This window comes from the organism of the source record quoted next, unplaced genomic scaffold (assembly GCF_019419815.1).
Source record: "Pyrus x bretschneideri cultivar Hongxiangsu unplaced genomic scaffold, Pyrus_bretschneideri_v1 Contig22, whole genome shotgun sequence".
Taxonomy (NCBI): domain Eukaryota; kingdom Viridiplantae; phylum Streptophyta; class Magnoliopsida; order Rosales; family Rosaceae; genus Pyrus; species Pyrus x bretschneideri.
Window position 1 is genome coordinate 5,274,074 of NW_025999524.1, and position 16,458 is coordinate 5,290,531.

Here is a 16,458-nt window from a genome sequence, read left to right on the forward strand (position 1 = left end):
TCCACATGTGGCAATGAGGTGGCATTTGTGCAAGTACACTAGCACGCCTTCTTGGGACAACGTAGTCGAGTGCCTTGCTAAACTTTGGGGTTGGTGGATATTCGTATCAAGCGCCCTAACTATCAGCTTTTATTTTCCTTCCATATCCCTTTGTTCCCTTGGCTGGCCGCCAGTGGCCTGGACTTGATGTCTAGGTAGGCTTGTTCCATTGTTCCTGGGATCTTGTGTCATAAAGCTGTTAGTTCACCAACTTGCCCTTCAACGGTCGGAAAGTATTTTACGGGGAAATTCTTGGCCTAGTTGCTAACAGGACATGGGGAGGTTACGTGCTCTTGAAATGCTCAAGATCATTCTTCCAAATTCATCAGGCCTCTACAAATATTGGAATGACAGGTGCCATGCAATATATACCATTAAGCCCTAATTATCCAAATCTACACATTCAAACCCAATTCTGGTACTGTTGATCCTAGCTTTGGCTGGGATCAGTGGGTTTTCTTTTGTTTCTTTGTTTCTCTCTTTCTCTTCTCCCATCAACTGTTTTTTCCCTGGTTTTCTTGGCTGATTTGCCTTCTTCTCTCCCCTTTGATTTGTCTCGTCCATATTCCTCAAATTTTCGAGCTTCAATCATACTTTGCTATGATTTGTTGTAGTGTTTCGAGTTGGTGAGTATAGATCGAGTGCTTCCACTGGGTTAGGTGTTCCTCGCACCACCACCTTCTCTTTGTTGTCTGCCTTTGTTGGTTGTGTTGCTCGTGGATTCTCACGAGCTTCTTTCAATTGGCTGTAGGTTTTTTGTTGTATGTAGCTGTGCTAGGAGTGAAGTTTGGGAGTGGATGCTGGTATCGATGAGGCGAAGCTTAATTAGGGGCAAGAATTTGTGTGGATTAACATGCACGCCTGCTGTTTTGGTGGTTTCATCGGTGGTTATGGTGGAGGATGCAACAGAACTGGTTGTTTTCAAGTTTCTTTTGTTTCGGTCTCAACTTCTGGTTGGGGCATTGTTGTTTGTTTGTTTGTTTGTTTTTTGAGTCTTTTTGTTGTAAAATTTAGTCATTTGTATTGTAAAGTTTGTTGTTACTGGTAATGGATGTTACCTTTGATCAATATAAAAAAAAAAACCAACCCAATTAATAAATAAGCAATTATGGGACTGGGAGTCTGCGAGGGAGGCAGATTTTCTGCCCTCTCACTTCTCGTACCCTTCTGTTTGTGTGGTCACGGTTAAACCACGTAAACATTTTATATTACTATTCATTTTTATCTTATTATCTCTAAAAAATAATGTAAAATATTGACGTAACTTAACCGTGATCACACAAAACATGATTGCCTCTATGTGCGACTACGTGTTTGGTCAACTGTACTGTACTTGCCATCTAACAATTCAATTCATATTATTAATTTGCTCACGCCGGCTGTATCTACTCTGCTAATTAAATGCTAACCCACAGTTTTTATATCAAATCAAGAAAGAGACACCAGAGCTGAACTCTACAGAGCAGGCATGGCGGCGACCACCGTGATTGGCGAACATGACTACGACAGAGCTCAAGAAATCAAGGATTTCGACGACACAAAACTCGGAGTCAAAGGCCTCGTTGACTCTGGTCTCACCTCCATCCCCCGCTTCTTCATCCACCCACCCGAAACTCTACCCGACGTTCGATCCGATACAAAACCCGATTCCCAACAAACACCGATCCCCACCATCGACCTCGCCGGCCTGCACACCCATCACCGTTCATCCATCGTTGACCAAATCAACCACGCGTGTCGAAAGTTCGGTTTCTTCCAGGTCATAAACCACGGAATCCCGTCGGCAGCTCTGGACCGTACGATCTCAGCCATCAAGGCCTTTCACGAGCAGCCGGCGGAGGACAAAACACGGGTCTACAGTAGGGATATGGTCACGGGCGTACGGTATATCTCCAACTTCGACCTCTACAGCTCAAAAGCCGCCAGCTGGAGGGACACGCTAACAATTAGGTTGGGCCCCACGCCGGCGAATCATCTAGAGGTGCCTGAGATCTGTCGGGATGCGGTTGCTGAGTGGGATCAGGAGATCCAACGGCTGGGAGGTGTGCTAATGGAGCTTGTGAGCGAAGGGCTGGGATTGAATGCGTGGAGATTGAGGAAGATGACGTGTCTGGAAGCGAGGGTGATGGTGGGCAATTACTACCCCTACTGCCCGCAGCCTGATCTGACGGTGGGGATTGCTTCTCACTCTGACCCGGGAGTTTTGACCGTGCTGCTTCAGGACCAAACGGGTGGATTGCAGGTTAAATATGGTGAGGGTTGGCTGGATGTGAAGCCGGTCCCCGGTGCTCTTGTTATCAACGTCGGGGATTTGCTTCAGGTAAATGTAGTTCAACTACAAAACTGATCTCACTGCCGATGTTCTCTAATAAAGATAAATTCAGTGTTGAAAATATTAGTAACGGAGGAAATATCAATGAATACATCGTATTAATTTCGATATTGATTGCTTTTAATAAAAATGATGAAAATTTAAAATGAAATTTAGAGAATTTCATATACTGATTTAGACGAAATATAAGAATTTTTTCGATATTTAACCGAAATAAGTATTTTCATACTTTCTCGTTTTACTTTCTTTTGTTGTTACGATTCTACGGGAATATATAAACTTTCGTATTTCAATTTTCCAGAATTATATGCAAGGTGGTTGTTCGTGATTTCTTAACCTAGAATTTTCGATGTGTCACAACAACGAATACTTTGGTTGACTTTCAGATTATGTCCAACGGAGAATACAAGAGCGTAGATCATCGGGTGTTCGCTAACCCAAAACGCGAAGCACGCGTGGCAATTGCAGTGTTCTTCAACCCAAGTAATACAGAGGATACGTATGGTCCACTATCGGAGATGGTCTCGCCGGAGAAACCGGCACTTTACCAGCAATTTACGTTGTCAGAATTGATGCAAAGGTTCTTCAATAAAGGATTGGATGGCAAAGCTTTGGTAAATCACTTTAGGCTGTAAAACGACGTAACCAAACGGTATGAACCATTTCCGCCGCGAATCATGTTATAGTTAGCCTTATTTCTTGATAATGCTGATCGTGGATTTGGTTTTGGCAATTATTAAATTACATTAGTGTTTTTTTTATTAATTTATTAATGTTTGATAGTTCTTAGCTTCCAACTCTAATTAGGGGTGGGCACTTGAAATAGAAAACCGAAAATATAACATGGACTGAGCCGTACTGCACCGAACTATTTGATTTTTGCGGTTTTGAAATGGTTTCAGTTTGAAACTGAACCACAAGCTTAAAAACAGTTTGGTATTGGTTCTTAATATCTAAAATCGAACTGCATAGTATAAAAAAATATTTGTGGGCTTCTAAAAGTTTCTAACAACTAATGTGATTTATGTTGTTTATGTTTTTGTGTTGTGTAAAGTTGGCCAAGTTCAATTCAAGCATCGCCTCTCTTACTTTTAATCCAACCACAATAACAAGCTTCAGAAGATCTCAAGCTTTTAGTTTACAAGGTTGAGTGGCTACTCATCTACTTGGTTCACCTTCATAACGTCTAAGGTCTTCCCAAGTATCGCTTGATAAGCCCCTTCACAAGCTTAAAGGCCTCATAAGCTTTAGAAGAGTAAGTGTCGAAAGGAAGCGAAAGGGTTGGACAATGCACAGTAGGGACTTGAAAGTTGAAACACCAAAACTTTTTTGTTGAATTACATGAACAATTTATTTTTTGTGGTTATATTACTAATGCCATAACTCAATTATGTTGTATTAATGACATAAAACATTTAGTTTGCAAATGATTTGAAACTGAAATCAAAACCGTTTGAAACCAAATCAAATCGCAAACAAAGGATTTGGTTCTATTTTGGTTCAAGTCTTAAAACCGCACATAACTGAACATCATTGATGGTTTAGTCAGAATATCTCTCTTCCAAACCGAACCAAACCGCAACCAGATGGATTGGTTATATTTCTGATTCCACTTATTTATGTCAAATTGACATTTTGAGAATCTGAGATGGCTGAGAATTTTCGTGTTTCTACAAACCTTTCAAAGTTTTCTGAAATTACATGCTACTCCATAGGGGTGTAAGTAAAATAGATTTAAACCTCAAGGGTTTTATTGTAATGTTCATAATTTATGGACTTCTATGAAAAAAGAACAAAACACTAGGGAGCGAGAGTGTAATGAAGATGGAGTTCTGGGGCAACACGTCTTATCCGAATTCTCTCTCACCAAAACCATTATTTATTCATGCACAGTGCCTGCTGCCTAAATCCAGGGCCTCTGTATCATCCTTTCGGACTTTGTGGAAAGCAATTTTCTCTGACCGGAAAAAGAGAAACCATGGCGGCGAACACTACGATCGGCGGTGAACGGGATTACGATAGAGCTGAAGAAGTCAAGAAATTCGACCAATCCAAGTTCGGAGTTAAGGGCCTCGTTGACTCAGGCCTCACCTCCATCCCCCGCTTCTTCATCCACCCACCCGAATCTCTACCCGACCCCCGACACCGTACCAAACCCGATACCCCAATCCCCACCATCGACCTGGCGGATCTTCACACCGATCGCCGCTCCTCCGTCGTCGACCAAATCAGCCGCGCCTGCCGGACATTCGGGTTCTTCCAGATCACTAATCACGGCATCCCATCGGTAACTCTTGACCGCACGATTGCAGCCGTCAGGGCCTTCCACGAGCAGCCGACGGAGGTGAAAGCGCGGTTCTACCGCAGAGAGATGGGCACGGGCGTATCGTATATCTCCAACGTGGACCTCTACAGCTCAAAAGCCGCCAGCTGGAGGGACACGCTTCAAGTGAGGTTGGGCCCGATTCCCGCTGTTCCTGAAGAAGTACCGGAGATTTGCCGGGAGGATGTTGTTGAGTGGGACCGCGAGATCAAACGGCTGGGGGAGGTGCTGATGGAGCTGGCGAGCGAAGGCCTGGGATTGAACGCGAAGAGGTTGCAGGAGATGACGTGTCTGGAAGGGAGGGTGATGGCGGGCCATTACTACCCGTACTGCCCGCAACCTGATCTAACGGTTGGGCTAACATCTCATTCTGACCCGGGGGTGCTGGCCGTGGTGCTTCAGGACCGGATGGGTGGGCTGCAGGTTAAGTACGGTGAGGGTTGGGTGGATGTGAAACCTGTCCCCGGTGCCCTCGTCATCAACGTTGGGGATTTTCTTCAGGTAAATTCTATTTTTACCTCTAACTGCGTGTGAAAATAAATTGCATCCATTCCGCCCAATGCCATCTATAATTCAACGCCTTGGTTTTCGGTTGTGAAAGTGACTAGGAAAATGAGTATTTTACAAATCTACAAATTATCAAAACGACAACATATCAATACAACAACAATTAAGTCGTATTTCATTAAGACCAACTCCAACTGTGGACTAAAAGTCAAATTACTTCTCAAAATTTTCTCTCAAATTCAGTCCAACCTAAGGGGAAATTTTGGGCTAAATACTAAATGCTAAACCAATGCCAAATTCCTCCTAAAATTTAGTCCAGAAATCGAAGTGGACTCTACCTAATATTTATCGAAATTTAAATTTTTTTGGATTAAAATGTTCATAAAATTAATTTACGATAGCCTACATATTTATTTTTTTTAAAATTTAATTTAACAAAAAAATAGCCTAAGTTCATTTTTTAATAATTTCGGGCTAAAATTTTAAGTTAGAACGGTTGGAGCAGAAAAGCTATTTCTAGGCTAAAAGTTAAATTTTCCAGGCTAAAAAATTTAGTTTTTAGTTTAACCATTGAAGATGATCCAAGGGTCACATTGCGATTATTGTGTTTTTTTTTTTTTTTTTAATAAATTGCTTGTTCTCCGTACTTTAAGGACAACTAATTGCAAAATAAGGTAATTGATCGGTTGATCAATTGTATTTTTAAAAGTGTTATGGGTAAGAAAAATAATGTAAAAGCACCGTCCAAAAGAATAAATAATGTAAAAGCACTGTCCAGAATAATAAATAATGTTATTGTTTAAAATTAATGAACTTATCACATGAATTAAAAGTAAGGAAAACTAATGAAAATGACTTGAAAACTTTGAGTTTTGACAATAAGGATAAAATAAAAGGTAAAGTGAATAGTATCATGATTGTTTTTAGTGTAACAATGTGATTTTTCTTTAAGGTGAACAGTATCGCCGATTTTTCGTTAAAACTTTCTTAAAAGTATTCTAATGGCTCAACTTTGATTTGTATTAAATTAGATTTTAAGAGAAACCTGCATGCTCTTTTTAAAAACTGTTATTTGGAGGCTATTACTTTTAAAATAAGTAGTATATTTTATTTTTACCACATACTTTTTTACTACTTAACTTTAAAGTTAAACAATTTTTGGTGGAAAAAGCAATATTAAACTAGGCCTAAGAGGGGTGAGATGTATGAGTTTTAAAACGTTATCGTGCTCGATTTTGTACCAAGTGTTCCGTTTGCCCCAGGTACTTGATATTTTATTCTTATGTCTCTTTCTAAGTCTTTCTAGGTCTTCTTCTTTTTCTGCTTCCATTTAATAGTCGATTTAGCTAGAGCATCTCTATCACGTGTTGAAACTACCTTAACCGATTTTCTCTTTAGCAATCACACTTTGCATCTGCATTCAGTAAATTTCCCTGCTAGTTTATTTGTTATTAGGCTTAATTGTAGAAATGTTAAATTGCAGTTTGTTCTTGGAGTTAACGTAAACCCTACCTTGCCCCTTGGGTAATGCTTTGTGTTACGATTTGCTCCAAGCACTCAACTCCATCTTAAATTTCTTTAAATTTGATGAGGTGGTAGTGGTACTATTTCAACGGAATTTTAGATGAAATTATACATGAAATGCCATCAATTTTAACCAAATTTCGGACGGAGATGACGACAAGGAGTAAACTTGATCACAAAACATAAGTAAAGGGGGATAAAGTGAGAATTATCCTTACTTTTGGCGGGCAGTAGAACTATTTCGCCTTTATTTTGTTGATTGTTTAACCGAAACTCAATGTAATGGTTTGGTTCGTTTTCAGATTGTGTCCAATGGTGAATACCGAAGTGTAGATCATCGTGTGTTGGCAAACTCATCCCGTGAACCCCGTGTGTCAATCGCTGTGTTTTTCAATGTGAGTAGAAGGGATGACTCATATGGGCCATTGCCGGAGCTGATCTCCCCGGAGAAACCAGCGCTTTACCGGCAGTTTACGCTTTCAGAGTTCATGCAAAGGTTCTTCAATAAGGGTTGGATGGCAAAGCATTGGTAAATCACTTTGAGCTGTAAAATACTACTATTTGACCAGAACTCTATGAAGTATGAACCATTGTATTTGAGAGGTGTGTCCTCATCTTTATTGTAATAAAAATACGAATTGGATTATCAAATGTGGAGTCTGCTTCGACAATTGAGAGCATTCGTTGACATACTCTTTAAGTTCGTCGTTCTACACGTAGAAATAATGGGTAGCGCTTTCTGGCGCAGGCATTACTGGACCCGGTTGGTTGCAGGACCACTCGAAAGTTCGGATAAATGACTTTGAGAACTACTAAGCCTACGTGGTGCGCAAGTCGAGTAACTAATAAACTAACTACGTCATTCGGTTGTGTGCGGGGTGTGCCAACTTGTCGACCGAGCTTGGTTGGGGAGTAAAATGTGTTTTGTCGTTTTGGGTGCGCTGCTGACTTTTCAATCTTACGACTATGGCCAAGGAAGGAACACGTCTCAACTTTCGAGTTCTAGAGCTTGAAGACAAGGCTACTAGTTATGCGAAGATCACAAATCGTCGGCACCGGATTTGGTCTCAGTAATTGTATTCGTGAGAGTATAGGCATGGGCGGATCCATATAGGGACCCGGGAGGTCCCGGGACCCTCCGGAAGCCCGAAGAAACACTTGTGATCGACCTTCAGGACCCTCCAACAATTTGGGCAGGTGCAGCGGAGAGGCTTGTTGCCTCCATGGATGTGCATGCAGCAGTGCTTATAACGAAGAAGAAGAGGTTTCTAATTTTTGTTTTAATCCTCCAAATCGTTGCAACCTTCCAACTTTAAACTCAAGTTACCCCATCCCCTAACACCACTTGTCGTTCCACCACCTCTAGTTGCCTAAATTTATTTCTTCCAAATTCATTTAAGTTTTTTAATCCTAGACTCTAGTCTCAACTCCCAATTGTAATATGTATGTTACATTAATAAATTTCATCTTTATAGATTCATTAATTGATGCGTTATGTTGCTGAGGACAATTTGTTGGTTTTATTACCTTTGAGATGAATCTTGATTATTATTATTTTTTTTTTTTAAACCGGACAACTACTGGCAAGCCACGGTTATCTATCCCTTTTAGGAGCCTAGAAGACTTACAGAGGCATTTCAGCTTTCTCCTGGCTACAATCAAGCAGACTCACCAGCTTGGAGCCTCGAACCCGGGACCTCCGTGTTTTTTGTATTTTGAGAGCCGAAATCTGCGCCCTTACCACTGGGCCACTTGATTGGTTGATTAATTTTGATTATTTAATGAACCAAATTCAATAAAAAATAGTGCTATGGAACCAAACTAGTCTAATATATATTTTTTTGAATTTTTATCTTAGGACCCCCCGATCTTGAAATCCTGGATCCGCCACTGAGTATAGGTACGCTGAACTAGTATCAAAATATACAGACACAAATACTCGAAAGTAATAAATGTCTTGATGGTAAATGTAGTTTGGTTGTCGGAACGCTGAACTCTAAAAGATACTTGTGGATATCCAATCATAAAATAAAACTCAGCGTTCTAATGTGCCAAGCCTATGACCTGTAACACATCACTTCGCCAATAAGGCTAATGAGATGACCTTTATAAAAAAAGGAGTTGGAAATCCTTATTGATCGAGACTTGGATAAATAACAAGTTGATCTCGAAGCAGCGATGTCTATCCAAACTGAAGATGCTCCACGGCTGATTCTACGGCTCCAGTGCTGTCTATCCAAACTGAAGATATCGCCGGTTGCCTTCATAGTGTTATTTATCCAAACTGAAGATGTGTTGGCGGGAAAAAAGCGGAAGATGAAAAAATCTCAAGGTTATTGAGAAGCTTTACGCATGATAATTTAAATGTGTATTTGAAAAGGCTGATGAGATGTTTACAACTTTGTATTTATAGCCAAGTCTCCTTGATCGCCAATTCAATAAAGACCTTTTCCGAATACACTCCAAAAACAATATCAAAATAACTGATATTATATTTGACACATCAGGGAAAAAAATTCCCTAGTCTCCTTATGCCCGTGGGCTTCTATAAAAGGAGACACAGGCATTCCTTTGAAATCTCAAAGTACCCTCAATTCTTACCACTTCAAACTCATTGACAATATCCATTATCATGCAAAAAGGCCTAGCTTACCTAAATTTCTTATCTCATCGTTATTTAATACCATTATTTTACTTTTAGTTGACCACTTTTTTGTCCGGATGCAGCCATGCATGCCACATGCTTTCTTCCAACTACACGCAATCCATGCAAATCCCATTCACCAGATCATCATGATAGTTCCAGTTTAAACTGGAATATGCTATTGCATGCGGCATCTCCTGTATTTTTGCTCAGATGAATCCATGTGGCCAAAACCAAATCAACATCAAAAGGCGCGCACCATTTTCGCTTATATGATAATCACCCCATCCTGCATTCTTCATTATCTGATACCGTACCTTAAAGCATATCCCTACATTCCATCATCATTCAAATCAATTAAGATTTAGACAAATATTAGATTTAAATAATTTTATATATTACTAAGAGATAATATCATGATTAAAATCATAATATTATTTCTCGATAATAACTACAAATCATTTCAATAACTTTATCATTCAACAGTTTAAAATTCTGCTCATTTAACGATCTCGATTACTCGGTCTGATAATGTAAAATTAGGTCCAAACAAATGTTAAGTAGGAGGGACTTGAGAGTTTGTGTAATAACTTTACATTTTCTCTGCATTTTATTTGTTGCAATTGTTAGAACCTTATCATGATCCATTGTGTTAGGACTATACAATAGTTTAGGCACTTGTGCTCTCTGTTTTGGCTAATGAAAATAATAATATATGGAGATGAAATTTTGTAAATTAAGTTTGCAAACTAAATGATATGATTGTTGATGATTATATTATTACTTAAACGTTAATTAACGTGATTATTTTCAATTGGTGATGCCTCATTTGATTTATCAATTTAAGTTAAAAATTGATTAATGCTAAGAAGACTAAATTTAGAGATTAAAATTACAAACTAAATAAAGTATCATCAATATAAATGAGTACGTCTATTAACATTTAAGACAGTAAGGTCGTTCAGGCTTGTTTGAGACGGTAAAGTCGGAAAGGCCTCGTTTAAGTTGTATTCTCTGTATCAGCGATGGAGAACACCGTGATCGGCGAACTGGATTACGACAGAGCTAAAGAAATCAAGCAATTCGACAGCTCCAAGCTCGGAGTCAAAGGCCTCGTTGACTCTGGCCTCACCTCCATCCCCCGCTTCTTCATCCACCCGCCCGAATCTCTACCCGACCTCCGACACCATACCAAACCCGATATCCCAATCCCCACCATCGACCTCGCGGATCTTCACACCCATCGCCGCTCCTCCATCGTCGACCAAATCAGCCGCGCTTGCCGCACGTTCGGGTTCTTCCAGATCACTAATCACGGCATCCCATCCGTAATCCTGGACCGCACGATCGCAGCCATCAGGGACTTCCACGAGCAGCCGACGGAGGTGAAAGCGCGCTTCTACCGTAGAGAGATGGGCACGGGCGTATCGTATTTCTCCAACCTGGACCTCTACAGCTCAAAAGCCTGCCAGCTGGAGGGACACGCTTCAAATGAGGTTGGGCCCGATTCCGCCGGTTCCTGAAGCAGTGCCGGAGATTTGCCGGGAGGATGTTGTTGAGTGGGACCGTGAGGTCAAACGGCTGGGAGAGGTGCTTATGGAGTTGGCGAGCGAAGGGCTGGGATTGAATTCTAAGAGGTTGCGGGAGATGACGTGTCTGGAAGGGAGGGCGATGGTGGGGAATTATTACCCGTACTGCCCGCAACCTGATCTAACGGTTGGGCTTACATCTCATTCTGACCCAAGAGTGCTGACCGTGCTGCTTCAGGATCACATGGGTGGGCTGCAGGTGAAGTACGGTGAGGGTTGGGTAGATGTGAAACCTGTCCCCGGTGCTCTCGTTATCAACGTTGGGGATTTTCTTCAGGTAAATTCCATTTTTACCCTTAACTACGTGTGAAAATATATTGCTTACTTTCTGCCCACTACATATAAATTGCATACAAATGATGAATTTAAAAAAATAATAATAATAATAATCAACTCATTTAATTAGATATTTTTGGTGTATCAGACAATATTTTGAGCACTTTAAAAAATTTCTCTAAAAACTGATCGCTTTGTTTTTAGGTTGTGAAATTTACTAAAAAAATGAGGATTTTACAAATTTACAATGGGATAGGAGATTGAATTTTGTAAACTAGATGACATGAAAGTTGATAAAAGATTATTACTTAAGTGTAGATTAACGTGTTTGTTTTTTATTAGTGACATTAATCATTATTAAAATTTAAAAGGGTAATGCTATGTAGACTACATTTGGAGACATAATTTACAAACTAAATAATATTTCACCAATAAAAATAAAGAAGTTTACCAACGCTTAAGTAATAACCCTACCTTGCCCCTTGAGTGATGTTTTGTGTTCCAAGTTGCTCTATGCAATAAACTCCATCTTAAATTTCAATAAATTTGATGAGGTGGTAACGATAGGGAAATTTTATTTGAACTCATTTGATTTCTCTCTACATCCAGGTTAAACTTTAAATGTGAATTGTCTTTTTTTATCCTATTCTATTATTATCATCAAGTACAAGATAAATTAACAATAAAGCTAAAATTTATCAATAAATTCATACCCAATACTCAAACCCTACCATCACTTAATCCATATTGTAGAATAATTAAAAATAATAGGGTAAACTGTCATTTGACCCCTAAACTATTTTTTTGGTAAATTAATCCCTGAATTATTTGAAATCAACCAATTGACTCATTGTCGGTAAATTCCATCCATTATTTGGTCAAATTCAGAGGAAAATTAGTCTTTTCTTCATCAATTCTTACTTACCAACTATAACCACCAATAAACTTATGACTTTTGAAAACAAAATAATGTGTAACGACAACGTGAGATGGTCTGTTATGTAAACGTTTGGTTTTTTTATTTTATGTTTTCTTATCATGCTATATGTTTTTGAATTATTCGTGTCTATATGTCAAAATTTATTGGTGGTTATAACTAATAAGTAACAATTGATAATGAAATGACTATTTGCCATTGAATTTGATGGAATTGATTTCGCAATCTATCGGTAAACGGTGAATTGACTGATTTTAAATAGTTACCAAAAAATAGTTTAAGAGATTAATTTCAACTGGTATGATAGTTCAGGGGTTTAAATCTCAATTTCCAAAATAATATAGGTATAAAGAATAAACTAGGTGTAGAAATCTATTATATGAGGTCAAAATAAATTCGCACAGAATTTTAGATGAAATTATGCATGCAACGTCATCATTTTTAATCAAAATTTGGACGGAGGCGACGACAAGGAGCAAAGTCGAAGACAAAACAAAAGCAAAGGTGGGCAAAGTGAGAATTTACCTTACTTTTGGCGGGCAATAGAGATATTTGGCCTTGATTTTGTTGACTGTGAAACTGAAACCAAATGGTTTGGTTCATTTTCAGATTATTTCCAATGGTGAATACCAAAGTGTAGCTCATCGCGTGTTGGCGAACTCATCCCGTGAACCACGTGTGGCCATCGCTGTGTTTTTCAATTCGAGCAGAAGGGAGGACTCGTATGGGCCATTGCCGGAGCTAGTCTCCCCGCAGAAACCGGCACTTTACCGGCAGTTTACGCTCTCGGAGTTCATGCAAAGGTTCTTCCAGAAAGGATTGGATGGCAAAGCTTTGCTAAATCACTTTGAGCTGTAAAATACTACTATTTGACCAAAACTGTATTTGAGATGTGTGTAACTTATCTTTACTACAATAAAAATACGAATTGGATTATCAAATGCCGGAGTTCATGATTAACAGCATTCATGGGTAGCCCTCTAATGGGAATCGAGGTGAAATTTGAACAGAAATAACAGCATGGCGGCAGCGGCGGTGGAGAACACCTTGATCGGCGAACTGGATTACGATAGAGCTGAAGAAATCAAGCAATTCTACAGCTCCAATCCTCCATTCCCGCTTCTTTATCCACCCGTCCGAAATATTAAAAGGTTTCCGACCCGATACACGACAACCACTAATCCCCACCGTTGACATCGCCGGCCTCCACACCCATCACCGCTCATCCGTCGTTGACAAAATCAGTCGCGCGTGCCGAGCACCGGGGTTCTTTCAGATCACCAACCAAGGTATCCCATCACCGCTCATCCGTCGTTGACAAAATCAGTCGCACGTGCCGAGCACCGGGGTTCTTTCAGATCACCAACCAAGGTATCCCATCACCGATTTTGGACTGTACGATCGAATCCATCAAGGCGTTCCACGAGCAGTCGGCAGAGGGTCAAATCCTGGTTCTTGAACGAGCGCCGGGTATTTGTCAAAAGACGAGTTTGTTGGGTGGGACCGGGAGATCCTACGTCTGGGAGAGGTGCTGTTGGAACTTACAATCGAAGGGCTGGGATTGGGCCCCGGCAAGTTGAGGGAAATGACGTGTCTGGACAAAGGCCGGGCAATGGTGGGTCATTACTACCCATACTGCCCGCAGCTTGATCGGACGGTGGGGCATGCATCTCATTCTGATCAGGGAGTGCTGAGTGCTGACCGTGCTCCTTCAGGATCAAACGGGGTGGGTTCCAGGTTAAGTTATGGTGAGGGTTGGTTGGATGTGAAGCCAGTACCTGGTGGTCTTGCTAGGGACTTGCTATTAACGTTGGCGACGTACTTCAGGTAAATTTTGTTTTTACCAAACTACCCTATAAGGTTGCAACGGTGACATGAAAGTTATATGCTTTTACCTAAACTATTATATTAATGTTCTTCAAAATATAGTTTTCCGTGCTTGGAGCTCAACTCGTTTTTTGAGCAATTAGGAGTTCGCCTCGTTTTGCATGCGTGAAGCATCCCTCATCTTGTGTGCTTGAGTTTGCCTCGCTCTGCACGTGAGGTGTCTGCATTGTTTTACTTGCCAGAAGTCCGCATCTTTTTGCATCCATGGAGCCCACATCGTTTTGGTGTGCATGAAGCCAACCTTATTTCCGTGCACAGCAATCGCTATGATTGTGCAAGGTATCCTTTCTCTTTTTTTGTGCGTGGAGCTTGCCTTGCTTTGCATGCCAGAAGCGCGCCCCTTTTTTTGTGAGCAAAGGCCGTCTTATTTTGCGTGGGTCAAGTTGCCTAACACCATTTTTTTTTGTACCAAAATGCAAAAAAACAGCATACAGCAAGGGCATGTATCTGAGACGGTCATGATTGTGATAGAGTGATTTGATTAGGGGAGTGAAGGCTATAGAACCCTTGTTGCGCATTGTCGCTCATTGAATTCATTTGCCTCTATGGTTAAGTGGCTTAACCCTAACTATGTTGTGGACATCCTCTGATGGAGTGCCTCTTTTTACTGATGATAGTGTTGTCTCGAGCCTTGACCATCTTGGAGGGACAAAAAAATATATATCATTTCGTTCACTTATATTATGACATGTAGAGTTCCATTTGAATACCCAACATTTGAAAAAATCTCTCGAGTATTGGAGTTGTCTAGAATATGTGTGTATCTTCTCGTCACAAAATCGAAATTGAATAATTGAATAATTCTTTGGTTAATTTTTCAGATTATGTCCAACGGTGAGTACAAAGCTACTCTTCATCGGGTGTTGGCAAACCCATACCGCGAACCTTGGGTGTCAGTTGCAGTGTTTTTCAGTCCAGGCACTCGAGAGGACACATATGGCCCATTGCCGGAGCTAGGTCTCGGCGGTGAAACCGGCACTTTACCGTCAGTTTACTCTTGCAGAGTTCATGCAAAGGTAAAATAAAGGAACTAATGACAAATCTTTTATAAATCACTTTGAGCTGTACAAACATCAATGACTAAAGCTTACAAATGAAAACAATGTGGGTTCTAATCGAATCCAAACGATTTATGACCTACACAGATTTCAAACCAAACTTGATATTCTCTTATCCAGATTACCTTGGTGTTTCCAGGTTTCCTCCATCCCCAAACCACTCTGACATGTCTTCATCGTCGGTTGAATCAGAAAGCTCCAATCTTTTTGGAATTTTGACAAACCTAGATTCGTTATTGTTTGACTTATGCTCCACAAGTCCCTTTTTTTGCAGATTCTGAGACAGTTCCGTCTTACCTCCTGTGACGGAAAACCTACTAACCCAGAAGCCTCATTCCATGAGTTCGAACGATTGCAGGCCGTCATCTCCTTCGTTTACAAATCTCCACTTGTCTGCAGCTCTAGTTGGACTTTGTCTAAATTGACTCTTATCAGTAATGTCAGTAGAATTCAAACTCTTCAACTTCCTAAGGTAGCCTCCGTCATCACATACAGGTTCAGCTGAAATCTCTGAAGAATGTGCTGCCTTAGGCCTTTTATGATCGCATTCTAAGCACACCATATTTCTCTTTAAGTTGATATAATTGTAAGAACAACCCAAATCATATTAGCATGCTTAGCTAGGTCACGATCAAATGTAATGAGAAAAACTTACCTGGTGCAGCTATGGTGGTTGTTAATCATACATAAGAACTCTTCTACTCGCTCAAGACCTTGTGTTCCAATGGTGATAGAACCCTAGTTTTCAGAACGTGTTCTTGTGAGCAGGGAATCCTTGTTTATAGATTTGAACTTCGCCAACCTCCATCCATCATGGATGGGTGGTTACTAACTGCTGTAAACGCAGTGATCAGTTTCAAGAGTCGTGGAGCAATGTGGCATCCTTATCACGACCTATGCTTCCGTTATATTAGGATGCTTATTTTCACATTTAAACTCGAAATCAGTTTGTATAACGACCAATTTGTATTTCAGCCTTATTCAACTTAGTTTAGTCCAATTAAGATTCTTACAATAATTGCACCTGCACGAAAACAGATCTCTAATCACAGAAGGTAAATTAGCAATACGGAACCACTGAACTGAGCATTGATTTCCAATCGAAAACGAATGAATGCGCATCACATTTGATAAGAGAAACTCACGTGTCACACTCCCACTAGCCGGGATTTATCTGCCGGTTTGGAGGCTTCTCTTTGCATTGCAAGCATCTACATCTGAAAAGACATTTACTCCCCAAATCTCAATAAGAAATGGAATTACAGAAGAATGTTAAGATCTTAGCAGCCATGACTTGTCACATATCCAGTCCCCCTTCTTCAACGGAAGACGTTCTTGATCC

General features: G+C 40.3%; 3 protein-coding genes and 1 pseudogene across 3 annotated transcripts; all 4 read left to right on the forward strand.

Annotated features, from left to right (window-relative positions):
* Nucleotides 1-1,424: 1,424 nt before the first annotated feature.
* On the forward strand, nucleotides 1,425-3,737 carry LOC103943060 (1-aminocyclopropane-1-carboxylate oxidase homolog 4). Its single transcript, XM_018646423.2, has 3 exons — nucleotides 1,425-2,359; nucleotides 2,758-3,023; nucleotides 3,426-3,737. Exons 1-2 carry the CDS (start codon nucleotides 1,508-1,510, stop codon nucleotides 3,004-3,006), a joined length of 1,101 nt encoding a protein of 366 aa, XP_018501939.2. The 5' UTR covers nucleotides 1,425-1,507; the 3' UTR covers nucleotides 3,007-3,023; nucleotides 3,426-3,737.
* A 415-nt stretch (nucleotides 3,738-4,152) lies between these two features.
* Nucleotides 4,153-7,376, forward strand: LOC103943059 (1-aminocyclopropane-1-carboxylate oxidase homolog 4). Its single transcript, XM_009353253.3, is given in 3 exon segments — nucleotides 4,153-5,195; nucleotides 7,028-7,235; nucleotides 7,238-7,376. Coding segments are annotated over 3 exon segments (1,185 nt in total). The 5' UTR covers nucleotides 4,153-4,256; the 3' UTR covers nucleotides 7,276-7,376.
* A 2,919-nt stretch (nucleotides 7,377-10,295) lies between these two features.
* On the forward strand, nucleotides 10,296-13,112 carry LOC103943057 (1-aminocyclopropane-1-carboxylate oxidase homolog 4-like). The gene is given in 3 exon segments (XM_009353252.3): nucleotides 10,296-10,835; nucleotides 10,837-11,235; nucleotides 12,781-13,112. Coding segments are annotated over 3 exon segments (1,089 nt in total). The 5' UTR covers nucleotides 10,296-10,394; the 3' UTR covers nucleotides 13,030-13,112.
* A 79-nt stretch (nucleotides 13,113-13,191) lies between these two features.
* On the forward strand, nucleotides 13,192-15,912 carry LOC103943258 (annotated as a pseudogene).
* Nucleotides 15,913-16,458: the final 546 nt, after the last annotated feature.